The sequence below is a fragment of the Lepidochelys olivacea genome (genome assembly GCF_965140295.1).
Source record: "Lepidochelys olivacea isolate rLepOli2 genome assembly, chromosome: 8".
Classification (NCBI taxonomy): Eukaryota; Metazoa; Chordata; order Testudines; family Cheloniidae; genus Lepidochelys; species Lepidochelys olivacea.
This window is the reverse complement of record NC_140418.1, coordinates 37,977,628-38,005,124: the sequence shown is the minus strand read 5'-3', so window position 1 is coordinate 38,005,124 and position 27,497 is coordinate 37,977,628. Positions and strand designations below refer to the sequence as shown.

Here is a 27,497-nt window from a genome sequence, read left to right as displayed (position 1 = left end):
TTTCCTGTTGAAAAGTCTCTTTAGACATCAGCGACACCTTGTGACAGAATGTGTAAACACAACAGTGAAGATTTTTCCCCATATATCTTTTACCTTAATCAGGACTTCCTTTCATCTTTCACTACTCTGCTAACAAAATTTCTTTACACTATTTTTACTTATTTTACATCAATGCATTGGGCAGTGAGATAGATTTTCATTGTTTTGGGAATGACTAACAACTGATTGTTTACTGTGTAAATTTTTATATTCATATAATAATATTTACATTTTCTTACCTCCCAGTCAGATACATAAGTAAATCAACTGTTAAACTTAATTTTGAAACAACAATTTTAAAAAGAATATTTCTTCTGCCAATTTCACTCCAACAGGTCCTCTACTGGTACCATAATCTCACATATTTATCATGGAGGAAATATTTGTTAGTAAATGGAGATGTCAGAAATTCACTCCCATCCTTAACCAGCATCATAGTTCTGTGAGATATTAACTATGAGAGTTGACTTTATATTTACAAGCTAGATACCAGGACAACACTGTCCGTTCCTCACTGATTAAAACTATAAGAAAGGTAGGAAGGAAAGAGTGGAGGGGAGAAAGGTGCAGGAAAAGGAGAGGGAGATGTATCAGGACATAATGGGTCTTCTCCAGCAGCAAACACAGATGCTGCAGTCTCCTGGGGACCTATACATTCAATAATCCCAGGCTCGTCTCCCTGTGCAGTCCATGGAGAACTCCATGACAGCACCTTCCTACATCCCCTGAACATTCCACAGGACACCACTCGCTGCAACTCTACCCCTACCACTCCATCCTGGGGGACATTAAAGACAATCAGAGCTTCACATACACTGATCCGTGAAAGCCACAGTTGGTGTATGTGTAACTAAAGTGGACACAAATGTTCTTGCCCTTTCAAAAGTGCTGTTCTCTGAATTTATTGTTTTATCATGTTTTTAAAGTATTTGTTTTAAATTTGCACAGAGTTTTTCACTGATTTTGTTACAGAATAAAATTATATTATTTGGAACATTATTCTCCTTTATTACTTCGCAACATGCCTGAGGGAGTGCTGAGCAGTTCTGAGAGCAACCAATTACCTGTTCCTATATAGTGTCATAAAACTCAGAGGATCAGTCACAAACTAAATTAATAGGTGCATCAACAATGTTATGTTCCTACATGTACAGCAATCACCACACAATTCCTACCACGCCACAAAAGAGCAGTGCCAGGTAGAGCACACTACAACAATACACACTATTCTGGCTCATTGTTAAAGCATCCCTGAGCCATATAGCTCTATGTTGAGCTCTTCTAATAGCCTTTGTCTCTGGCTGTTCAAATTCAGTAGACAGCTATCTCTGCTCTCCACCTGGTGGAATCTTTCCCCCCTTGGCTTCACAGATATTATGCAGGACACAGCAGGCAGCTACAACCATTGGTATATTTTTCTCAGTGAGACCCAGTCTTGTGAGTAAACAACTCAGCGACCCTTCCAATGACCAAAACTACATTCAACTGTCAGTCAGTGAAAAATATCTGGCTTCCAGTCCCCTCCCCATTTTAATTAGGATCCTATTAGCTCAGATACCTCAGCTGATCTCAGTGGAGCAGACAGGCAATCTGACTTCACTTCTGATTGTACAAGGAGAGAGGCAGTCCCTGAGATACATAAGAAACAAAATATTTAGACCTGAATAGGCTACATTCAACAACCTAAATTGCACACAGACTTAAGCTGCAAAGTGCAAACTAATACAATTTATGCAGAATGAGTATAATACACACTCTGTGAGAAGCACCATCAAGCAGGCATCCATTTTCTGCAATAACTGATATTTCTGTGTATTTCAGATGTTACCCAATGTAGAAAGAATTGCAGGAATCCAATATGGAAACAACAAAAGCATGGATTATTGTGATGAAGACCACATCCAAAATAAAAGGGTGCAACTTCCTGGCCAAGGATAAATGGCAAAACCCACTCTGAGCCACTGCTATCTAGATTTCTAGAAGCACCTGAAGATTCCACAGAAACTGTGGACTAAACCATTCTATAGAAACTAAAATCTATGAATCACAGAAACAAAAAATGATCCAACACTCTAATCTTAGAAAAAGGACACTACTTCTGCCATTTCTTCCAATTATTTCTCCCATCCAACCAGAATAATCTGAATGTTACCCAAGCATTAGAACACCTAGCAACTAAACCATCTGAAGACACACACAGGTGAAACTGCCTCACTATGTTCCCTAACAGCTTCGTGTACACATTGAAAAGGAAGGATACAAGTAATAATCCACATGAGTTCCCTTGGGCTGATAAGAAACCACCCAATGCAAAATCCTTCCACAGAAAAAGGAATTAAGTCAACCAAATCCAACTCTCTCTCCAACCTGGCCAGTGTCAACAGCCATGTCAATTATCTTATTGTCAAGACTTTCAAAGGCAGCTGATAGAATTGTCTAAAATAATCAACATGGACACTTGATCTTTATCCATTGCTGGAGAGGACTGATATACAAGATCAATACAGTATCTTTACCATACCCAAGTCTAAAGCTATTATTGGGGGGGTCAAGAAAATCTGGATCACAGGAACATAAAAAATGTAATTCTGGATCAGACCTGTCTAGTATTCTGTCTCTGACAGGGCCAATAACAAATGCTTCAGAGAAAAGTGAAAGAAACCAGACAATAGGAAGAGATGGGATAACTTGTCCTCCATAAATTTATCATCTTAATCCCCAACCTTAGAAATTGTCTTAAACCCTGAAGCAGGAGATTTTATATGCCTTCAAAAACTTTTTAACATTAACTATTATTATTCTGTTTATTTTTGTTATCTGCCTTGAAGTCCAATCCATCTTTGTGTCTTGCTAAATTCTTGGCCTCAGCAACATCCTGTAGCAACAAGTCTCACAGTCTAATAACACACTGAGTGAAAAAGTATTTCCATTACTCCTAGGAGAATTCTGTGCCAAAACATTAAAAATTCTGTGCACAATACTTTAAAATTCTGCATATTTTATTTGTCAAAATAACACAATATAATCATGCCAATTTCAAATATTTTGGTAATTCATTTCAAAATATCTGTCAGCAAGAATGTCTGTAACAATACAGACAAAAAAAGATTCTGGTAATTTCTTTTTGACAAATAGATTCCTTACTATGCATATTAATACAGAACTTTAAGTAATTCATTTAAATTACAATACAGAACTGTATCTCCTGCACCTGTCAGAAGCAGTGTAAAGGCTTGGAGGAGTTAGGGGTAACAGAGAAGCTGAGGAAGAGGGAAGGAGCCTGGAGGGTTGTTGGGTGTAGGTCGGAAAAATATGGAATATGGTTTTGGGGGGGAGGAAGAGGCGGGATTGTTAGGGAGTTGGTGAGCTTCCCCCATGCAGACGCTGGCTGATACTAAGTCTCTCCCATTCACTCAGGCACATTTGCCACTGTCCCTACACCCTCGTGGGTCTCTGCAGCCTGCTCCCCCATCCCCATGTGTCCCTGCAGCCCCCCGTCCCTGTTCCCATGTAGCCTTGCACCCCCATTCCCATTCAACCCCTGGATCAATGCTGTCACACCACTAGCTCCTGAGCCCACACTCCACTCTGTCCCTCTCCCACTAGCTATTCTGAATCCCAGTCTGTGATACTCATACCCCAGCAGTCCTGTGTGCCCAATCTGTCTGTCCTAACTTGGCTCCGCAGGCAGGGTGCTATGATGAACTTCTGCTCCTGGGAAAATGCTGTGCCACTGTGCACGTACAGAATTTTTTTCCCCACAGAAAATATATTCTGCTCCAGAAGAACTGCAGTTCTACCTTTTGTCCACCAGAGTCCGCTATGGCACCAGAACAGCCAGCTGCATTCATGCTGCTAGCTGTCATGGCACCACAGCGGCCTCTGGTGTGTGAAAGATGGAATGGCAGCACTCCTCGGCCAGAATGCATTTTCTGCAGAGAAAAAAATTCTGCAGGACACATGAATTCTGTGCGTTCACAGTGGCACAGAATTCCCCCAGAAGTATTCCATGTGTGATGATGATAGACCAGGTGCCAGCTCTTGCTAAGGCTGTAGGCATCAGCTGAGCACTGACAAATTCATAGCTGGAAACCAGACCATTTCTCCTGTACCTGAGTACTATTCAAGATAGATGTTAGACTTGTAAGGACATGTTTTGTATTTAGACTATGTAGTAGGAAGAGAGCCTGAGACATACAATCTTGTATCAGAGGACTGGTATGAGGCCTGAGGCCTAGGCTAAAGTAGTAATCAAAGCTTTACTGATATAAAGTAGTAATCAAAGTTTTGCTGATATAAAGACTGTTATACAGACTGATATAAAGACAAGCTGTGAGCAAGAGGCCGGACCCGCTCACAGAATCAGGCAAGAATAGGACTTATATAGCAGAAATACACATTCCTAAAAAGTGCTAGGCACAGAGTACTCATGCAAACACATCCCGAAATCAAGTGGTACCAGAAAAATCCCGATATCAAGAATGGTACAAAAACATTCCCTAAGAACAACAGAAACACACTGACTCCTTGTGACGTTACCTGATTAAAATTTGACCATATAGATCATTGTTACAACCTCTGTTATATATTTGCAACAAATCTTGTACAAAGGTTGTCAAGTGCGGTGTCCATGAAAAGGTTATGATTTGCTGGTTATGATTATGCTATTGGTAGGCATGTATCATTTTTGTATTTGAAGTTATAAATATTGGCTGTATACCTGGATTTCAAATGTTTGCTCCTGGGTAACACCCACAAAGTAGTTAGCCAGCACATCTTGGAGGGACTATTCAAAATCAGTGGCCCATGAAAAAGACACTTAATTCACAATGGACCATGGGAGATGCCCATCTATGCTGAGTGGACTGTCCTGTGAACCTGCTGCCTGGAATATAGGTAATGGCTTCCTGCAATGACTGAGCAAAATTGGGCATGAACATGTATCTTGCCCATGTGACTCCAAACACTATCTGGTCACCTGTGATTCTCCACTACCTGTGCTGAGGTTTTTGTTTAAATCAATGTGTTCCCCTCCACATGGCAGAGGATATAAATGGCCCTAGGAACCCCTCAATTTTGCATCTATCCTGCTCCAGCCTCTGGATGATACTAATGGGAGCATTCTAACCAATGGACTGAGGACCTTCCAATGATTTGGAAGCAACCAGAGACGTGTCTTAAGCCAGCAATTTATTCCTTCACTGCTACAAGCCTGAACCCAGAACTTTGCAATTGCTGTATGTATTTGATTCCTTTAACCAGTTTTAACTCTGACCTTTCTTTCTTTCTTTTTATGAATAAACCTTTAGATTTTAGATACTAAATGATTGGTATCAGCATGATTTTTGGGTAAGATCTAAGTTATATATTGACCTGGGTGTGTGGCTGGTCCTTTGGGATCAGAATAACCTTTTATTTGAAGAGATTGGTTTTAAAGAACCTGTCATCTCTAAGTCTTGTATTTTCAGTGGTAATACAAGGACTGGAATGCCTAAGGAAACTGCTTTTATGACTTCTTGTTAGCCAGTGTGGTAAAAAGAAGTTTACTTTTGTTGCTGGTTTGGTATATCCTATGGGGGATTAGCCACCAGTCTTGGGGTGTATCTGCCCTATTTCTCAGCAGTTTGTCCTGAGTTTGGCATCCTCAGTTGTGACCCACTAAGACCTTCTAAAAGATAAGGTCAGAATGATAGTACATAATAAAGATCTTTTAATTAAACCAACATGTACAAGGTGATGGGGAATAACTAGCAACATCAGGGGATGAAACACCCTCTCATAAAAATTGTAAGCGTCTATTTTAGCTGTTAAGCATTACATTTAGTGTAAAATATTAATAATGCACCTCAAGTAAAAATGAATGTTATTGGGTTGCTGAAATATAATGATAGAATACACAACCAGTTTGGGGTGTCTGCCCTGCTTTTTAAAGTCTCCCCTGAGGTTGGTCATGAACCACTCCAGACACCATGTACCAGTAAAAGGGCAATTAGTGAAGGCAAATAATAAATGTGATTATCGTCATCAAGCAATGGCATCCTGACCAGAAGCCTAACAATTGCTTTCTAGAAGAAGCTGGCATCCTACCTTTCCTAAGGTAAAATAAAATACCCACCAATACCCACCAATAATGAAAATACCCACCAATAATGAAACCCATCCTCCATCAACTAAGAGTAACAAGGACCCCGTTCACAGATGAGTAACCCAATGCTCTCTGAGTACATCTAGAACCTGAATAAGTGACACCAGATGAGAAAGAAAGAATGAAAGAACAAAAGAATGAATGAATGAATGAATGAATGAATGAATGAATGAACAGAAAGAAAACACACACAAAAAGAAACCACCCATTGCTGCACCCTCAACCTTGTCTCCAATGGTTCTGCTCATACAAAAGCCAAGCTTAGTCTGAAAGCACTTGATAATATCTATGAAGCTAGCCTGAACTTACCAGGCTGTTCTCCTCCCAGAGCACTTCCACTGATCAGAACACTGAGGATGCTCTGATACAAGTGAAGAAGGCCTGTCTTATTTCCCACACCATCATAGAGTAAGATTTAAACTGTTTATCATAGTTTGTCCAGCTGAGATTGCTATTTCTGCTGCCTTCACTCTAGCCATTTACCTTTCTGATCTATCTCTTCTTCTATCTGTCTATAGTACTGTTTCTAAAAAAGGTATCACTGTGATATCTAAGTGTCACAAGCCATCTCTATACCAAGGTGACCTGTGATGAAGAATCAAGATAAGAGAGCAATCAAGGGATATGAGAGCAATTAACCATAGTCCGACTCCAGGACAAGTTATTAGATCATCTAGTAGGCCATTGGCACATTCTGCACAACTGAAGAAACTGTTTTCACCTGAGGGCACTGTTTTCACTGATGATGTCACTAGAGATCACTTTTATTATCATGCTGATGTGGGGCGGAGGGTTATGTTGTGAAATCTTAGTGCATTGAACTTCAGTCCTAGTATGTCTACAGCTCCCATTGAAATCATTGTCTGCAGGGTTGTTGTAGTGGTGCTGCTCCGAGGATATGAGAGACAAACCTTTTGTTGGACTGAGCTCCACAGACCTCCACAGACCTGAAGAAGACCTTCACGGAGCTCAAGATACTACCCCACCCACCTTGTCTCTCTCAGTTAAAATCACTGGAAGTTTTGGACACACAAGTAATACAGGGATATGCCCTTTATATGCCTAAGTAATACATTACAGCAAAATGGCTCCATCAAGTGGAAAAAGCCAGGGCCAACTCCTATCTCCTCCTATTGAGAGGAAAGTATGCATAGCTGACAGTTCCTATCTCAAGCAGGAAACACCTGGAGAAACTAATAGCTCCCCTCTTTAGCATGGGAAGTGGAAAGGGCTATCTGTGTCCTCTTCAGCATGCCCATATTCCATTTTCATGTTGTTGTCAGATAGAGACAATTCCCATCCTGTCTGGCATCCTTACTGTTTAAGGGGGGAATGGGACCTATCTTATCATGTGACCAAATCTGGAAAATGTCTAAAAACATTTTCTTCCTTATTATTTTATATTTATTTTCTTTCTTTTCCAATTTGCAATTCTGTCAACTTGAATATAAAAATTACTAAATTTTACACCTGTTTTAAATAACATTTTTATTGTCCACAGTCTTTTGTTAGAAAAGGGGACCAGGAAATCTATAATTTAAGGGAATTTTCTGAGAAATACTACAATTTTAATTTTTCTTATATTCTATAATCCAATATTGGAAAACAAAGTTAAAACTTGGAAACTAGCATCTGCAAGCAACTTTTGCAGTATCAGAGAAAATAAGGTAAAGGTAATAATATACTTTCCTACAATTAAGTTATGATTAATAACAATTCTCATACAAATCGATGTTCAAGAGTGAAATAAAATCCAAGTAAAAGATTCCATGGCAGTACACAATGTTTACACCTACTTTTGACAAGCTGCTCCCTCCTCTCCATAAAGTTAGTTTCTGTCACTAGGAGGGAGTAGATTAACATTTTTGCTTCCAAAGGGATGGCAGTCTGTTTTACTATTAATAGGGCAATATATTTAAAATAATATAAAATCATTCATCATATATGAAGGAAGGCACCTTGAGTGAAGAGTAGTTCTTGAGTCTTTCTTGAGTGAAGGGTAGTTATTACAAACCAGTATTTAGTATGAATAGCACTTCATTCTTAATACAAAAAATTTATTGATATTTCTTCTCAGCAAAGACTTCTAATTTTAAAATTAAGTTTTAAAAGGAGTGTTTAATTAGATATTTCTGTGTCTGGCAGAGCTTCAGTGAACTACTATTTTAGTTACAATGTATAACAGACCATTTTAGGGCTCAAGGAAGAACAATAATAATTAAGAATAATAATTATTTCCAAGTCTTGTAAGCCCATTTCCATGCTGCATTATGGGGAAAAATGAATTATACTCCCATATGAAGATTAAAATAATGGACAAATAAAATAATCCAGTTTCAAGAAGAGACCCAAAGACACAATGATCTTGTGCCCATTCTTTTCACAGTGGAGACAAGGTAAGTTTTTTTCTCCGATTTTAAAGAGAGTCGGACAGACACCCTTGTGATTAAGGAGGGAAGGGTGGGAAGTAGGAGGTCGGGTTTCTATCCCCTCCTCAGTCACACACTTCTGGTATGACCATGGGCAACTTACTTCGCTTCTCTATAAGAATATCTCACCTACAAATGGGGACAGTCGTATCTAACTCACAGGGCTTTTGGCAGGCTTCATCACAGAACCTTAATTAACATTTTTCTAAAGTAGTTCGGCATCTTCAGATAGATTTCGCTATCTAAGTGAAAAGTTTTATTTCTTTAAGTAAAGAGTAGGGCTATCAATGGTCATAACTAATGAGAATTGAAAGATAAACTAGCAATTTCTACAATAATTGCCCAAGCAAATAAAGTTATTTTGGACGACCCTCAAAGTGCAAACCCTAATACTTACTCTATAAAATAACTAAAACTACATCGAAAACAATATTATTGTAACATAAGATTTTAATGCATAGAAAATAATTCTATCCCAATTCTATTATTTCTGTGTTTGCAATCAACACTTTTAATAGTAGTGGAAGAAACCGATAAAAAACAGACGATTCATATCAAATTATTACTATTGTTACTATTTTACAAAGCGTCAAATGAGACAATTAATTATTAAAATGGCTGTAAATATCTGTTATAAAAGGAAGTTGTAATCCTTCTAAAACAAGAGGATATCACTAACCGTTCCACAGACATTGGACGCCATCACTAGCTGTTTCTCCATCTCCCGGTTCTCGGCAAAGTGAGGGACGTTGGGGCTGAAAACCATCAGGTCATTCTTGGCGGTGCCTTCCCCGACACACAGGTTCCGGCTCTGGCGCTGCGAATAGGACCAACTCCCCACCTCGCTAGAGAACACCACGGTGGCTTTCCCAGGACCGCACATCACTTCCGGACCCCGGTGGCATCTCAGGCCAACGTACACGATAATCACCAACACAAACAGCCCGGACAACGAGCAAATCGCGATCATTAAAGACACGTTCAGGTCAACCAAGGGCCCTTCGCTCCCGACCCTTTGCCTCGAGTCCCATTTCACAGCCTGCGGACTCTCCACCAGGGACAGGCTGACCGTGGCTGTCGCTGACAGCGCCGGCTCCCCATGGTCCTTCACCAGGATCACGAGCCTCTGGCTGGGGCCGTCCGCCTCCTCCAAGGCCCGCGTGGTGCTGATCTCCCCGCTGTACACACCCACCCGGAAAGGCCCCGCAGCCCCGGCCTCCTGCACTTCGTAGCGAAGCCACGCGTTGTAACCGGAATCCGCATCCACCGCTCGGACCTTGCCCACCACGTGCCCTGCGCCGGCCGACAGCGGAACCAGCTCGGGCCCTGGCGAGCCGCGGCCGGAGCCAGGCGGGGAAACTGCCGGCGCGTTGTCATTTTCATCCAGGACGAAGAGCTGCACAGTCACGTTCCCGCACAAGGAGGGGAACCCGGCGTCCCTCGCGCTCACCTGGAACTGCAGCGCTTGCAGCTCCTCGTAGTCAAAGGGCTGCAGCCCATAGATGTGCCCGCTCTCCGAGTGCACCGAGATGTAGCTGGACACGGGCTGCTGCTCTCCCACACTGCGCTCCACCACCGAGTAGCTCACAAAGGCGTTTTCCCGCACGTCCGGGTCCGACGCCGACACGCTCAAGAGATGGGCCCCGGGACGGTTGTTTTCCTTCACAAACACCGTGTACACGGGCTGAGGGAAAGCAGGGGCGTTATCGTTCACATCCGCGATTGGCACCAAAATGCTGCTGCTGGCCGAGAGAGACGGGGCCCCTTCGTCTCTGGCTGTCACCAGGATCTTATATTCAGACACTCGCTCCCGATCCACGGCCTCCGCCAGCACCAGCGAGTGATAATTCTTAAAGGTGGAGACGAGCTGAAAGGGCAGGTCCGGGGGGATGGAGCAGGTGACTTTGCCGTTGTCTCCCGAGTCCCGGTCGGAGACGCTAATAAGAGCCACCACTGTCCCCGGGGGAGCGTCCTCCGGCACCGGCAGGGAAAGAGAAGTCACGGCCAGCTCAGGGGTGTTATCGTTCACGTCCAAAACCTCTAACTCAATATTGCAGTGTCCTGACAAAGGAGGATTACCTTTATCTTTTGCCTCAACTTGAATGTCATATACATTAATTTCTTCGAAATCCAAACGGCTTTTGACTCTGACCTCTCCTGTATTTAGATCTAAACTAAACATATCTCCTCCAGTGGGAGGAACGAAACTGCTAAAAGTATATGAAACCTCTTTATTACTTCCTTCATCCAAATCGGTGGCGTTGAGTTTGATGACTAATGTCCCATTAGCTGCATTTTCGAACAATCGAATCTTGTAAACAGACTGATTAAATACAGGCGCGTTGTCATTGGCATCCAGCACAGTGATCACCAGCTGAATTGTGCCCCTCAGCTCCGGTTTGCCCCCATCTGTGGCCGTGAGTAATAAATTATGCTCAGGAGTCTCCTCTCTATCCAGAGATTTCTTTAGCACCAGCACTAAGGATTTCTTGTTGTCATCGTTTGATTTAACATTGAATGTGAAATGTTCACTTGAGCTCAGTTTATAGGTTAGCAGAGAGTTTGTGCCAATATCTGCGTCAAACGCGCCCTCTAGTGGGAAACGTGAGTCTGGCAGTCTCGATTCTGCAATACTGAGATACTTTTCATTTACAGGGAACACAGGAGCATTGTCATTTATATCCTGTATCTCCACTTCCACGTGAAATATCCTCAGGGGTTTGTCCACTATCACCTCCAGGTCAATGGCGCACAGGGGGCTCTGGCCGCACACCTCTTCCCTGTCTACTGGCGACTTAACAAACAAAACGCCGCTCTGCAAATTTACCTCAAAATAGTCTCCCCTGCCTTTGGAGACCATCCGGAACATCCGAGGCACCAGCTCCGACACCTCCAGCCCCAGGTCCTGGGCCAGGCGGCCCACAAAGGTGCCGTGTTTGGATTCCTCCAGCAGAGAATAACGGACCTGGCCGCTGCCCACCTCCCAGGCCGTGTGTAGCAGAACCAGCCGCAGCAGCTGCCCGGTTCCCAGGGAGTCTCGCCGGAGAACAGCCATCGCGGACACTGGGCGGTGTCGGTTTATGAATCAGCGATTTAACTGAAGGAACCGCAGAGTCCAGTGAATAAGGAAGATGCCCTTTGAAAGCAGTTTAATTTAATCCAGGCCCGACACGTCCGGGAGCCCGCCTGACGCGCTGAGGGGCAGGATTTTCAGGGCTTCTGGGGGAGGAGCTCTGTGTTTGTTTCTTTCTGAAATGTCTCTTTAGGCGACAGCGACACCTTGTGACTAAATGTGTAAGTACAATTGCAAATCATGCCTTTCAATTTTTTTAAATCTCAATAACTATTTTTCTTGATTCAGAAATGTTTCTTATATTTTACTGACTCATTAACTATACCACTTGCTATGTTGCACTAGTTCTTTTTATCATTAGCCTGCTATTGAAATAAACGCCTTCTATTTTGTCCTATTTTTATTTACCTTGAATATTTTGTAAATTTGGTATATATTGTCTCTATATTCAAATCTGAAACAGATGAATTCCTTTTTAAAATTACCATTGACACCATAAATATATGACGGTCACCCCGCCCTTATTCGCAAAGAAACACATACTCATAATTACCTGATAATGGTTGCTATTAACAACCATGTCCCCTCTTTTTTATAATGGCAAAATGTTGAAATATAAAATGTAGTAAACTTTGCTGGAAGTGGAAAATAATTCCCAGATATCTCAACTATGAACAGATGTCTTCATATGTGAAGTTTATATATTCATGACCTGATAGGTCTCCTACTGAAACCAGGAAATTGTTGGTTCAAGAGCCTCGGCTGATCTCAACTGAGGTGGCATCGTATCAGGAGAAGGGGCCAGACAATCCCTGAGGTACTCAGGGGCCATTTGAGATTTGAAGGTTAGAACCAATCTCTTCAGTTGTATTCGGGAGCTGTACACTACTACAGTCAATGGTGCAGGGAGTGTAGTAGGCTCTCTGCCAGAAGCGTCTCTTAACTATCAAGTTAAACATATTTTGCATTCGTTGAAGTTTCCTGATTTTTCCCAAGGAATCAAAGCTCAAGATGTTTAATTATTTCCTGTAACGCCTTCATCTAAAAGTTAAACAGGTGGGAGAAAAGACTAGAACGCTACAATAACCCACATGAGCTACCCCTTAGTCATATGAGAAATCAGAAAACATATACCTTCTGAGACCTCTCACCGAGAAAGGTAAATAATCAAGAGCAAATCCATCCAACCCTGCCAGGTTCCACGAAACCTCACTCTCAACGATATCAAAGACAGTTGATATACTCAGCTAAAATAATCCACATGGACGCTTGCTCTTCATCCATTGCCAGAGGGAGATCATTGACCAACAAGAATAAAGAAGGCTCCATGCCATAGCCAGAAGGCAGAAACATGTCAACTACTTACATAAACACTAAAGAACAACAACACGGTTTTCCACAACTGGAAAAACCTTGAGTCATCTGCCATCTCTTGTAGGCAGTTAAGTTTGGGCCGCTGGCCCTGTATTCTCTCAAGCAGGAAACATCTAGTAGCCTGTTAGTTTCTCTTCACAGTGGAAAAAGACTGGAGAGCCGTATGTTTCCTCTTATAAGACGAAACCCGCATTTGAAGACTATTTTATATATATACACATTTTATGACCTTGATGGTCTCATATGCAAGCTATTGCCTTCCAATATCTGCTTGCCTGGGAGGGCAGGCAACAACATAGATCTAATCATGACAGGGTCTAACCAGCATGGAGTCTGCAATGGAATATCGAATCATATTAATCTTTTAGAATTCTTTGAATATGTCAATAAAATAGTAAATAAAAATAACCATCTGACACAATTTATTTAGACTTACAAAACTGACAAATTTGTATGCAGGCAACTAAAGAAGTTAAGTAGTCTTGAGGTGAGAGGCAAAGTATTGTCTTGGATCAAAAACTGCCAGCTAGACAGAAAGTAGAGGTTGAATTAAGTGGTCAGGTTGCATCATGGCAAAAGTTAACAGCGGTTCCTAAAGGTTTTGAACTAGGTTTTGTGTTGTTTAATATTTAATTACCTGGAAGGGAATGATATAAATTCAGGTATCAAAATCTGTAGATGACACAAACTTATGTACGTTAGTCGGGAGCAAAGCAAATGGCGAGGAACTTCAGAGAGACCCCAACAAGCTAGGTGAATGGACAAGATGGCAAATGAAATGTAATGTCAACAAATGCAAAGAAAAGCATATTGGAGGGGGGAAATAAACTACATCTACACCTTATAAAGTTCTAAATGTATCAACCCAGGACAGGGACTTGGGTGCTACTGTAGACAGCTTAATAAAAACCTCTGCTCAATGTTCAGCTGCCGTCAAAAAGTCAACAAGTTGTTAGGATGCACCAAGAATGGGACAGAGAATAATATGGAAAATATTATAAGCCTTTACATAAATCTATAGTGTGACCTCATTTGGATACTGTGTGTAGCACTAGCCACCTGATCGCAAAACAATATATTGCACAACTGAAAGACGTTCAGAAAGGGTGAGGAGAACGGTCAAGGGCCTGGAAAAGGTCTTATGTTAAGAGAGATTTAAAAGGTTGGGATTGTTTACCTTAGAAAGAAGATGATATAAAATAAGAAATAGTCTAGAAAAGGACCCTCTGTTCTCTCTGTCTCATAACACAAGAACAAGGGGATATTAAATTAAATTAAGAGGTAGGAAATTCAAAACCTGTTACAAGGAAATATTTTTTCACACGAAGTGTAATTAGATTGGGGAACCTTGTCGCCATAGAAAGTCCTTGAGACCAAGAATTTAACGAGATTCATAAAGAGGTTGGATATTTATATGGATATCAAGAATAGCCAGTTATCATAAAAAAATGCCACAACGTTTCTGGGAGGGCTATTAAACCATTTGCTTCAGGGTTTAAGCCAATCTCTAATTATTAGAGATCGGAATGATACCTAAAGGTGGGGCAGAGTATCCCACATGTGCCTGTTGTGGGGTTCTTATATCTTCCTCTGAAGCATCTGCTACTTGCTACTGTCAGAGACAGGATACTGGACTAAATGGCCCTTTGGTCTGATCCAGTCTGGCAATGCCAATGTTCCTGTGATCTTACTCTATTTTAATTTAATTTATATTTTATCCAACTTTCAATTCTGTAAAATTTGTTAGAAAAATGGTCCTATATTTTGCTGGGGACGGGAGTTAAGCCAACATTAATTATTCTTACGAGCACATACCCATAAAATTTCTAAAGAACTATGACCAAAGATATCACCAAAGACAGATCATTTTCCCTGACCCAATATCAGACAAGAAGTAAAATCAGGAAAACAACAGCTGAAATGGCTCAGGTATATGGATGTACAGTCAGTGGAAATAGGTAATAAAAACAATCTGCTGTCTTTAATCACTCTGAAATAAATTTCAAAAAAGCATTCCATTGGCGTAAATAACGGTGATACCTATTCTTTAAAAAGTACATGCTCCTCTTCATAAGATTAGTTACTGTTCATTACCATGGGAGAATAGCTGAATATTCTAGGGAATGATAATCTGTATCACGCCTGATAGAACAATACAGTTGGGAGATAACTGGGGGAGGGGCATTATCTGTTATTAATCAAACATCTAAGACCTATAAGTAGAGTCCCTATGATTCTAGTGACCAGCTTGAAAGTGCCAACAGATAATACTAATCTATTTGAGTACTTTTTTTCCTGTGATCAAGAGGAGTTATTACAGAAATACACCTTGAATATAGGGTAATATTATTAAATGATTTTGTTCACCATGCTCCACTGAAACCTCAAGTGATTTAAGTGTAATAAAGGACTCTGGAACTATAATTAAGAAACAAATATAACAAAAAACACTGTTTCCCGGATGGTATTCCAGTACTTCATTGTAAGGAAAATACACCATCTAATAGGTAAAAGAGAAAAGTGATAAAACTCCAGTAGGACAGCATAGCTACCATAAAGGAACCAAAGAGAAGAAAGGTGCTCTTGAGGTTAAAGACACATGCTAAGAAATCTGATTTCTCTTTCTGTGTTATCTTCTGCGAATCATTGCGTGTTTCTGTGTCTGAGTTCCCCATCTTCAAATGGGAAAAGAAATATCACAGATGCGCTGAGATACTTAATTATTTTGAAATCCCCAAAGGGAATTCACCGCAGAATTGTTGTTTCATTTATTTATACATATGTTTGCTAATTTTTTAGAAATCGACTAGAGGCTAAAAGACACGAGGCACAGGAAGGGTCATCACCGAAAAAGACAGGTTTCAGAGTAACAGCCGTGTTAGTCTGTATTCGCAAAAAGAAAAGGAGTACTTGTGGCACCTTAGAGATTAACCAATTTATTTGAGCACGAAAGCTTATGCTCAAATAAATTGGTTAGTCTCTAAGGTGCCACAAGTACTCCTTTTCTTTTCACCGAAAAAGAATAAGTTATAAAATAGTCATCATTGCTGCGTAGAATGTATTGACTAGGCACTGAAAATTGCTGACACCGACTCAATGTTTTATCACTGAGAAGGGCAAAATAAGAGAAGAGTGACGTTGGTGTAAATTGTGGAAAATTGGTTCAATATAAATCAATGAGAGTTTACAGAAGATGAGCAATCGTGATGTGGAGTATTCTGCCTTTCAGTTTGGAAAGTACATTTGAAAGAGATGAGCGCCGAATACAGAAAATCGCGTCTGGGGTCTCCATGTAAAATATAGAGAGGACCATTTTCATAGCCATTCCGGGTTTTTACATTAATTCAAATTAAATCGGGGGGCGGGGATTCACTATTCACACAGAATAACACTCCCCTGAGCCATTTCTCCTCTCTGGGTCAGCAACGTCTGGAAGACTTTGACAAGAATTCGTAAAATTTTTAGAAACTTTCAAACAGCCTTACATTTTCTCCCAAATTAGAAAACAATTAGAAAATCTCAGACAAAACCAAAAAGGACATCGTCACTAACCGTTCCACAGAGATTAGGCGTAATCTCCTGCTGTTTCTCTTTTCCTCCGTTCTCTGCAGAGTTAGGAAAGTTGGGGCTGAAAACCATGAGGTCATTCTTGGCGGTGCCTTCCCCGACACACAGGTTCCGGCTCTGGCGCTGGGAATAGGACCAACTCCCCACTTCGCTCGAGCACACCACGGTGGCTTTCCCAGGACCGCACATCACTTCCGGACCCCGGTGGCATCTCAGGCCAACGTACACGACAATCACCAACACAAACAGCCCGGACAACGAGCAAATTGCGATCGTTAAAGACACGTTCATGTCGACCAAGGGCCCTTCGCTCCCGACCCTTTGCCTCGAGTCCCATTTCACAGCCTGCGGACTCTCCACCAGGGACAGGCTGACCGTGGCTGTCGCTGACAGCGCCGGCTCCCCATGGTCCTTCACCAGGATCACGAGTCTCTGGCTGGGGCCGTCCGCCTCCTCCAAGGCCCGCGTGGTGCTGATCTCCCCGCTGTACACACCCACCCGGAAAGGCCCCGCAGCCCCGGCCTCCTGCACTTCGTAGCGAAGCCACGCGTTGTAACCGGAATCCGCATCCACCGCTCGGACCTTGCCCACCACGTGCCCTGCGCCGGCCGACAGCGGAACCAGCTCGGGCCCTGGCGAGCCGCGGCCGGAGCCAGGCGGGGAAACTGCCGGCGCGTTGTCATTTTCATCCAGGACGAAGAGCTGCACAGTCACGTTCCCGCACAAGGAGGGGAACCCGGCGTCCCTCGCGCTCACCTGGAACTGCAGCGCTTGCAGCTCCTCGTAGTCAAAGGGCTGCAGCCCATAGATGTGCCCGCTCTCCGAGTGCACCGAGATGTAGCTGGACACGGGCTGCTGCTCTCCCACACTGCGCTCCACCACCGAGTAGCTCACAAAGGCGTTTTCCCGCACGTCCGGGTCCGACGCCGACACGCTCAAGAGATGGGCCCCGGGACGGTTGTTTTCCTTCACAAACACCGTGTACACGGGCTGAGGGAAAGCAGGGGCGTTATCGTTCACATCCGCGATTGGCACCAAAATGCTGCTGCTGGCCGAGAGAGACGGGGCCCCTTCGTCTCTGGCTGTCACCAGGATCTTATATTCAGACACTCGCTCCCGATCCACGGCCTCCGCCAGCACCAGCGAGTGATAATTCTTAAAGGTGGAGACGAGCTGAAAGGGCAGGTCCGGGGGGATGGAGCAGGTGACTTTGCCGTTGTCTCCCGAGTCCCGGTCGGAGACGCTAATAAGAGCCACCACTGTCCCCGGGGGAGCGTCCTCCGGCACCGGCAGGGAAAGGGAAGTCAGGGCCAGCTCAGGGGCGTTATCGTTCACGTCTAACACTTCCACCACGAGGGTGCAATGTCCAGTCAAGGGGAAAGTACTTTTATCAGTGGCTTCGATTTGAATTTCATATAACCTGATATTTTCGAAGTCTAATTCTCCTTTAAATCTTACTTCACCAGTGTTTGGATCTAAACTAAACATATTTCTTACATTAGGATTAAAAGAATTAGTAAATGAATATGAAATGTCTTTATTAATTCCCTCATCTAAATCGGTTGCATTGAGTTTAATGATTAATGTCCCATTAGACGCATTTTCTAACAAACGCACTTCATAGACGGACTGATTAAACACAGGCGCGTTATCATTGGCATCCAGCACAGTGATCACCAGCTGAACTGTGCCCGTGAGCTCCGGTTTGCCCCCATCAGTGGCAGTGAGTAATAAATTATGCACGGAGGTTTCCTCTCTATCCAGATGTTCTTTTAACAGAAGGACTAACGATTTTCTTTGCTCGTTATTTTTCTTCACATCTATACTGAAATATTCATTTGGGCTGAGTTTATAGGTTAGCAGAGAATTTATACCAATATCTGCGTCAGACGCGCCCTCTAGTGGGAAACGCGAGTCTGGGAGTCTGGATTCTAAAATAAATAGATTTTTTTCAGGTGCGGGAAAAGCAGGAGCATTGTCATTTATATCCTGTATCTCCACTTCCACGTGAAATATCCTCAGGGGTTTGTCCACTATCACCTCCAGGTCAATGGCGCACAGGGGGCTCTGGCCGCACACCTCTTCCCTGTCTACTGGCGACTTAACAAACAAAACGCCGCTCTGCAAATTTACCTCAAAATAGTCTCCCCTGCCTTTGGAGACCATCCGGAACATTCGAGACACCAGCTCCGACACCTCCAGCCCCAGGTCCTGGGCCAGGCGGCCCACAAAGGTGCCGTGTTTGGATTCCTCCAGCAGAGAATAACTGACCTGGCCGCTGCCCACCTCCCAGGCCGTGTGTAGCAGAACCAGCCGCAGCAGCTGCCCGGTTACCAGGGCGTCTCGCCGGAGAAGTGCCATCGCGGACGCGGTTTGCCTTTTTATAAATTATCTCCTTTCGTAGATATTAAAGTAGATGAGAAAAAAACCCGTAATATCCGTCTACAGATTTCAGCCCAGACCCCAGGCTCTGAATGACTGTAATTTTCCGTCGTTGGAGGCAGGAGTTCAATTTTAATTTGTTACATTTCTTTAGTGAACAGCGACACCATGTGCGTGAATGTGGTTGTAGCTTTCTAACCGTCAGGGATTTTTTTTATGTGTTTCAGAATTATTCTGAAATTTCTAGTATTTCCAAATGTTGCCGTTCTCACTGAAAAATTGAACTCCCTCATGAAACTGGGGATTGTTTTGTTGTGTTGGAATAGTTATCTTCATGATTAACTAAAGTATGTTTCTAGCCCAGGTATACTAGCCTCCATCTTTTTAATGAATGTTAGAAATTTTAGTGTAAAGACAAATATACTATCCTATAGCATGTATATATGTTGTTGACGTATTTTTGTGGCATGTCATTCGATATGTGCAAAACTTTCACTGCGCTCCCAGAACTTTTGTGTTTTACTCACCATTCTTTCACACCTGAGAATTTTTTCCCGTTACTAATAAGATTTTTTTACTTATTTTGTGGAGTGCAAACTGCACAATTGTAGACATTTGCATGTATTGGTTTTCTCTCTGTCGCTCTCTTTTTTGGCTAATTCGTTGGTTGGTTTTGCCCAAGATGAAGTAAATTAGAGTGTTTGCCTCTGTTAGGGAGACGGGTGAACGGCGGGGTTTGTCCTATGCTCAGCAAGGCACGTGTGCACCAAGTGAGATGTCCTGTTGACCTTAATGGATGAATTCATTTGTGTAAAATTAGGCATGTGCTTAAGTACCTTGCTGAATTGGCGGTTACCCTATAGAAGTTAGATCTGCACTGTGTGAGCAAAATTAACACCTGAGCGCTGAAAAAGGGCTACATCTCTCTCGTGCTATTCAAGTAAAACTTCCATGAACTTCATTGAAACTGGGAGGAAGAAGGTGCACGGGACTTCGTCAGAAATTGAGTCATCTATTTTTACTAACCAGTCTCCAGAGCCGCATGTTCATTATTTTTTCACAGCTAAGTAAATTGCGATTTGGATTTTAAATCCGGGGAAGCATCTAGTGGGGTACACTAAAATGAAAGAGTTTCGTGGATTTTGAAAACGTTTTCTCTCTTAGCTCACTGCCTCCCTTAGTAAAAAGTTACATAATTTATTCTGCATAGACACCAATATTGGTGTATCATATCTGTGGTTTTCCTGCATAAATATTTTCAAGCAAATAATCCCAAGAACATGCCGCGCTGAATTCCCTTGCATCACTGTCCTCGTTTCTAAGACGTATTTCTACATTAATTCATGTTCCCAAACTCAGTATGATCAGAAAGGTCGATAGACTCTTTCTCATCCATTATCACCCAGTAGAACTAATGACAAATTCTCAGGAAGTTGCTTTGGTTCATTAAAAAGTGTACCAGTTCTTCTGAGGTTGTTGTTTTTTTTTTAATCTGACAGCTAAGTGATGAACAAGGTTGGTGAGACAAGGTGAGTGAGATGCTATCTTTAATTGGGCCAATTTATGCTGGTGAGAGAGACAAGCTTCATTTGACTTTAAGAAGAGCTCAGTGTAAGCTAGAAAGCTTGTCTATCTCACCAACAGAAGTTGGTCCAATAAAATATATTACCTCACTCACCCCCTCTCTAATATCCTGAGACCGCTACATCACTGAATTCGCTAAATGATGGTTTATCTAGGTATTTAACAGAATAAATCCAAAATATCACCAAACGGCCCCAAAAATCTAGCCATACACGTTTTGTTCCTTCACTAAACTTTAAAAACTCAGGAAATATTAAATCCAAAATACCATTTTTTCTTAGAAACTGGCACCAGTCTAATTCAGCTGCAGTCGAAGTATTCTTTATTATATTTACTGTACTCTCCAGTAAATTACCTGCCTTTTCTAAATTGCTTAAATACATATGCGATCGTACTCTGGTGTTGACTGTGTAGAGAGAAACAATAGATAGATATTAATTTCGTATTCTCCTATTACCTTAAATTGGCATAAATTCTTTTTTATTTCTGTAATTAATCTCGATAATTATTTAGAGATCAGAGATAGTATGAAATAGTAGAGATCTTAATAGTATGAAATACTAGCTAGGATAAAAAGACAAGGGCTATCAGTCTTTATACTTCAAAAACGTGATTGATATAGAGGGAGGAATCTCAGTATGACCTTGTATTGCACAGGTTTGTGCATTGTGGTGGTTTACATCTTTCTCTGATGCCATGGTAACTCTTGAAGACCCGGAACACATGTAAGGCGGCCCCTTTCTTTTCCCACTTCTCTCAACCTCCCCACCAATGACTTCTCATGACAATCCCTAACCTCATTGTCCACGCTCTTCGCTTTTAAAAATAAGATACCCGGGAAGTACAGATTGCTACCTGCGGCCCTATCACCAGCTATAGGTGATAATGGCATAAAAATCATCATGACTAGGTCTGCCTTTGAAAGTAAAGGTCACACAGTCTTAACTTGCCAACGATGAGGGAAAGTGTTTCTTGCAAATGCTGGTATTTTAGTGCCTAATACAAGAGATTAGTCCAGAATGATCCTCAGCTGTGCACCTCCTTGATGATCTGAGGATACAGACTTTGACTGGGAAGCAAAGAGGACGATTATGCCTGGTCTCCTCGCCCTAGCGGTATCACCTCTGTTTTACTTTGAATTCGTTTGAGCCAATTGCATATTGTCTCACTTTCTATCTTGCTGAAGTGTTGCAATAACTAACTGATGGCACTGTAACTTCGAATGCAGGTTTATCAGTCATCAACATATTGTTGGCTCCTAATTTCCAGGGTCTCCAGTCGCATTCATGAGAAGTGCATTCCATGTTTGCTGGTGCATTTCTCGCCTTCAGATTTTGGATGAGGACCTATTACATCTAAAATGTTTCTCAATTTCTAGAATTTTAGGTTCTCTCTCAGATGCCCTAACAAGTGCTATAAAAGTAATTGATGGACCATATTCTTAACAGGTACGGAAGAATAAATCATCACCAGTTCGGGTTTCATAGGACAACTGAATGAAACAGATACTTTTCATTTCCAAAATGTTTGGGTATTCACATTTTTCCCATAAAGCACTTGAAGTCTGTCAGATCCGGAAGGGTCCTCTTTTATTTTTTCTTCAGTAAACCACTATGGAAATTAAAAGGCTTTATAGGCAACGTACAGGGGAAAAAGATTTATTTCCACCCTATAGCTGCTTCTCTTCTAACCAGTGCTCTTCAGGTGACCTCATATGGATGCTCACATGGAACATTTCACTGGACGGTCACAATTATGTGTCAATCCATCTGGGGTGCTCGTTGCATTATTTAATCAAAATAGCCTCAAACATACTTACTAAATCAAAATACAAAAAAGGTAAGGAAGTCAAAAACTACAAGACATGCTACATTTTGTGCGCAGATCATTCATAGTCGGATTTCCTCTTCCACTCATTCTTTCTCGTTTCATATCTCAGTAGGGCCAGCATAGTCCACACCAGGCTCTTCCCTAGTGACTTGTCAACGGTATTTCTCAAAATATGTTATAAGATATACAGGATGTTGGCCAATAAATTCTTTAGTTTATAATAGGGCTGTCAAGCGATTAAAAAAATTAATTGCGATTAATCGCACACTTAATAATAGAATACCGTTTATTTAAATATTTTTGAATGTTTTCTACATTTTCAAATATGTTGATTTCTATTACAACACAGAACACGAAGTGTACAGTGCTCACTTTATATTTATTTTTATTACAAATATTTTCACAGTAAAAACAAAGGAAATAGTATTTTTCAATTCATCTAATACAAGTACTATAGTGAAATCTCTTTATCATGAAAGTTGAATATACAAATGTAGAATTATGTACAAAAAATAACTGCATTCAAAAATAAAACAATGGAAAACTTTAGAGCCTACAAGTCCACTCAATACTACTTCAGCTAATCCCTGAGACAAACAAGTTTGGTTACAATTTGCAGGAGATAATGCTGTCTGTTTCTTGTTACAATGTCACCTGAAAGTGAGAACAGGCATTCACATGGCACTGTTGTAGCCAGCGTTGCAAGATATTTACCTGCCAGATGCACTAAAGATTCATATGTCCCTTCATGCTTCAACCACCATTCCAGAGGACATGCTTCCATGCTGATGTCTGGTTTTTCTAGATAACAATCCAAAGCAGAGCAGACTGACCTATGTTCATTTGCATCATCTGAGTCAGATGCCACCAGAAGAAGATTGATTTCCTTTCTTTCTTTCTTTCTTTCTTTCTTTCTTTCTTTCTTTCTTTCTTTCCTTTTTTTTTTTTTTTTTTTTTTTTTTTTTTTGGTGGTTGGGTTCTGTAGTTTCTGTATCAGAGTGTTGCTCTTTTAAGACTTCTGAAAGATTGCTCCACACACAGTCCTGATCAGATTTTGGAAGGCACTTCAGATTCTGAAACCTTGGGTTGAGTGCTGTAGCTATTTTTAGAAATCTCAAACTGGTACCTTCTTTGCATATTGTCAAATCTGCTGTGAAAGTGTTCTTAAAACTGAGTCATCATCCAAGACTGCTATAACATGAAATATATGGCAGAATGTGGGTAAAACAGAACAGCAGACATACAATTCTCCCACAAGGAGTTCAGTCACAAATTTAATTAACCCATTATTTTTTTAATGAGCGTCATCAGCATGGAAGCATGTCCTCTGGAATGGTGGCCAAAGCATGAAGGGGCATACAAATGTTTAGCATATCTGGCAAGTAAATACCTTGCAAAACCAGCTACAAAAGTGCTATGCGAATGCCTGTTCTCACTTTCAGGTGACATTGTAAATAAGAAGCAGGCAGCAGTATCTTCCATAAATGTAAACAAACTTGGCTGAACAAGAATTAGGACTAAGTGGACTTGTAGGCTCTAAAATTTTACATTGTTTTCTTTTTGAGTGCAATTATGTAACAAAAAAATCTACATTTGTAAGTTATATTTTCACAATAAAGAGATTGCACTGCAGTACTTGTATGAGGTGAATTGAAAAATATTATTTCTTTTGTTTATTATTTGTTTATTATAATACAAAGTGTACAGTGCTCATTTTATATTTATTTTTATTACAAATATTTTCACAGTAAAAACAAACATAATATTGCAAATATTTGTAATAAAAATAATAATATAAAGTGAATAATATAAAGCACTGTACACTTTGTATTCTGTGTTGTAATAAAAATAAATATATTTCAAAATGTAGAAAAACATCCAGAAATATTTAATACATATCAATTGGTATTCTATTGTTTAACAGTGTGATTAACTGTGATTAATTTTTTTAATCACGATTAATTTTTTTGAGTTTATCACATGAGTTAACTGCAGCTAATCAACAGCCCTAGTTTATAATAGTCAATGGTAATCTCGGATTCTTTCTACTCTAAAGTAACAATTATAGCACTGTTGGATGAAATCTCATAAAATTATTCAAGTGGTTGCATGAAAAAGACTCTTAAATTCACATGATCACAGATCAAATTTTAAAAACAAAACAAAAGGCTGCTTTATTGTATTATAATATGAGGTAACATTTGCTGATAACACTATCGCTGGCTCCAGTCTGTTAAATACCACATCCTATGCCTTTGAGGTTCAGGGCTAAAGGGAGGTAGAAGAGCAAATGACTGGAGGACAAAACTGTATGAGGATATAATATTCATGTATGATGTTATACATGTACAAAGTACATTACAGTGTCCACTACATACATGGTATTAAATGCTACAAATCACAAATCAATCATAGAAAACAAATCAGTTACACTAAACTAGGATGCTAAAAGTGAATAAAAATTATATTAATTCAATGGAGCAATACCACCAATTTACTTCGGATGTCAATGATTAATTGATATGGCTGGGGTTTTATAGTGGAACTTAATTATAATTCTCTTTATTGGAACTAGTAGTTACATTTTTACATAAGTGAGAAAAATAAGCCAAAATACAACACATAAACACCTGTAAAAGCAAGCTAGTTATCATTTTAGTTGTCTAACACACTTTGATCATTCAGAAAATTTGGGGAAAAAAATAAATTCTATCCTGCTTAGAGTCTATTTTCATCTCTTGGTTATTTTACAAAAGGAGCTTCCATTGTTATTTTTTTCTCCCATCATGGGCATCATTGGTCTTTCCCAAATGGCTGCAAAACTTTCTTTTCTCTCTCATTGTCTTTATCATTTAAAATTTAAATTTAAAAATCAAATTAGTTTCAATTTTTATAAACACAGATATTCTCTTTCTTTAATATCAGTGAGAATTTGCATATCCTGGATGTCTGTAATTGTATAAATTCAAGTTTCTTAAACATTAGGGAATAGAAAAGCTTTTGGGAAAGTTCCCAATTTGTGTTTTCATTATTCCAATCCTCCATTAGTGCAGCAGCCTTTGTCATCAGTCTCCTCTTAGAGAGTAACAGAAAACTGTCAAACTAGGGCAACCAATAGTATCATCCCATTTCCCATATCAGTCTACTATCTTGTTCTTATTTGATCATAATAATAAAAAGCCTACTGTTATGGTTGAGAAGAAAATCTCAGCCATGAACAAATATGAACCAAATGTAACTGATGCAGAGATGAGTCTGCAAAGAGCCTGGAAAAATAGCTGTGAGAGATGTGATCTGCCTCCTGCATCTCAGAGGGAGTTAACTCAGATGCCCAGTGGTGATACTTTATATGTCAACACTGATAACTGTTTCCTTCTTCATAAACAAAGGAGAAGGAGGATCACAGATCTACACTATTCACTGTGAGTGACCCTACATTCTTGTGCCAAAGTAGCTGTCCTTTCGAAGATGTCATCATTTATTTTTCTCCAATCAAGAAAGAGCCAAGGCTCAGGAGCCCAGCTGAGCACACATAGGCAGAACAAAGTTCAAGGAATCTAATGGAGCAGCCAAGCAACACAAAAATCAGGTTTTGAATTAGGGATGGAAATGTTCAATGGTTAACCAGTTAACTGGTAAGCATTCGATTTACCGTTAACTGACCTTAACCGTTAACCCCGTGTGCCAGTCGGACCAGCTCCATCCCAGTGCTGGCCAGAGCAGCTCCAGCCCTGGGCCAACCTGGTGGAGCAGCTACAGCCCCGTGCTGGCTGGAGCAGCCCCAACCCTGGCTACCCCATGCCAGCTGGAGCAGCCCTAGCCCCTGCTGCCCCATGCCAGCCAGAGAAACACCAGCCTCAGCTGCAGCTGGACGGACCCTAGCCCTGGCTGTGCCAGCCAGCCGGAGCAACCCCAGCCCTAGACCTGCAGGTCCAGCCCCCGCCTTGGCCTCCCCATGCCAGCCAGACAAAGGGACCCCAGCCCTGGCTGCCCTGCACTAGCCAGCCAGCCAGCCAACCTCAGCCCCAGCTGTGTGGTGCCTGCAGGAGCAACCTTGGTTAACCGGTTAAATGATATAATTTTAATCATTTAAATGATTAACTTTTTACATGATATTTACCATCCCTATTTTGAATACCTGCATAATTTGTCCAAATCACCCATGCCATGTCAATGATTGCTGGACTGACCACCACCTGGTGAGGTCAGTGAGTCGTGTCCATCAGGATTGCACCAAAACATAGAAAGCAATCCAAATCACACAGACGGTAATACAATATTCAAAGACTTCAATCCTCAGTGCACCAATCACTCCTCAGTGTAAAACTGACCATATACACACCTGGAAATGACAACACACGTGTCAAAGAAGCCTGGGAAGCCCTAAAACAGACCATCCATGAGGTCTGTGAGGAATCCATTGGCCTTGTTACCTGCTGCCATCAGAATTGGTTTGACAAAAACAATATTGAGATCACAGCCCTTTTGGACCAGAAGATAAAAGCTTTCTGTCACTGGCAAAACCATCCATCATCCAGTCAGAAGCAGAGATCTCTCCATCAGCTCAAAGCTGAAGTTCAAAGGAGGATCCAAGAAAACAAATACAAATGGTGGGAGGACAGAGCAAAAGAAATCCAAGCATTCTTTGACAGACATGATATGCGGAACAATTTATGTGAGACAAAGACCCTGTATGGACCAAGCTCATGTGGCCTCACACCACTGAGATCCAGAGATGGTAGTACCTTTCTTAAAGATAAAGAATCCATCAAAGAGCACTGGAAGAAACAGTACCAAAAGCTTCTTAATCAGAAATTGAGTGTGACTGATGACACCATCAACTTCATCTCTCAGCACCCAGTCTGGGAAACTCTTGCCAACCCACCAACACCTAAGGAGGTCCACAGAGCAATTAAGCAAATAAAGAACAATAAAGCACTGGGTCCTGATGGCATTCCAGTTGAAGTACTGAAAGTGGTGGGAGAAACACTGACTAACAAGCTTCATTTATTGCTCCTCAAAATCTAGCACACAGAAGAAATCCCTGATAACTTATGTAATGCTAACATTATCA

General features: G+C 41.2%; 1 protein-coding gene across 10 annotated transcripts in view; it reads right to left on the bottom strand.

The window, feature by feature from the left end:
• Nucleotides 1–27,497, bottom strand: part of LOC311524671 (protocadherin alpha-C2-like) — a gene marked incomplete at its 5' end in the record, with an annotated part of 339,113 nt that overhangs the window by 227,050 nt on the left and 84,566 nt on the right. The window contains one exon of one of the 10 annotated variants that reach the window (XM_084636009.1): nt 16,613–18,996. The exons of 8 other annotated variants lie outside the window; for them this stretch is intronic. In XM_084636009.1, the coding sequence (XP_084492135.1) occupies nt 16,613–18,988 (2,376 nt within the window). Of the gene's footprint in view, nt 1–9,292; nt 11,805–16,612; nt 18,997–27,497 lie in introns of those variants that run through there. One more of the 10 variants, XM_084636021.1, reaches the window with a different exon arrangement.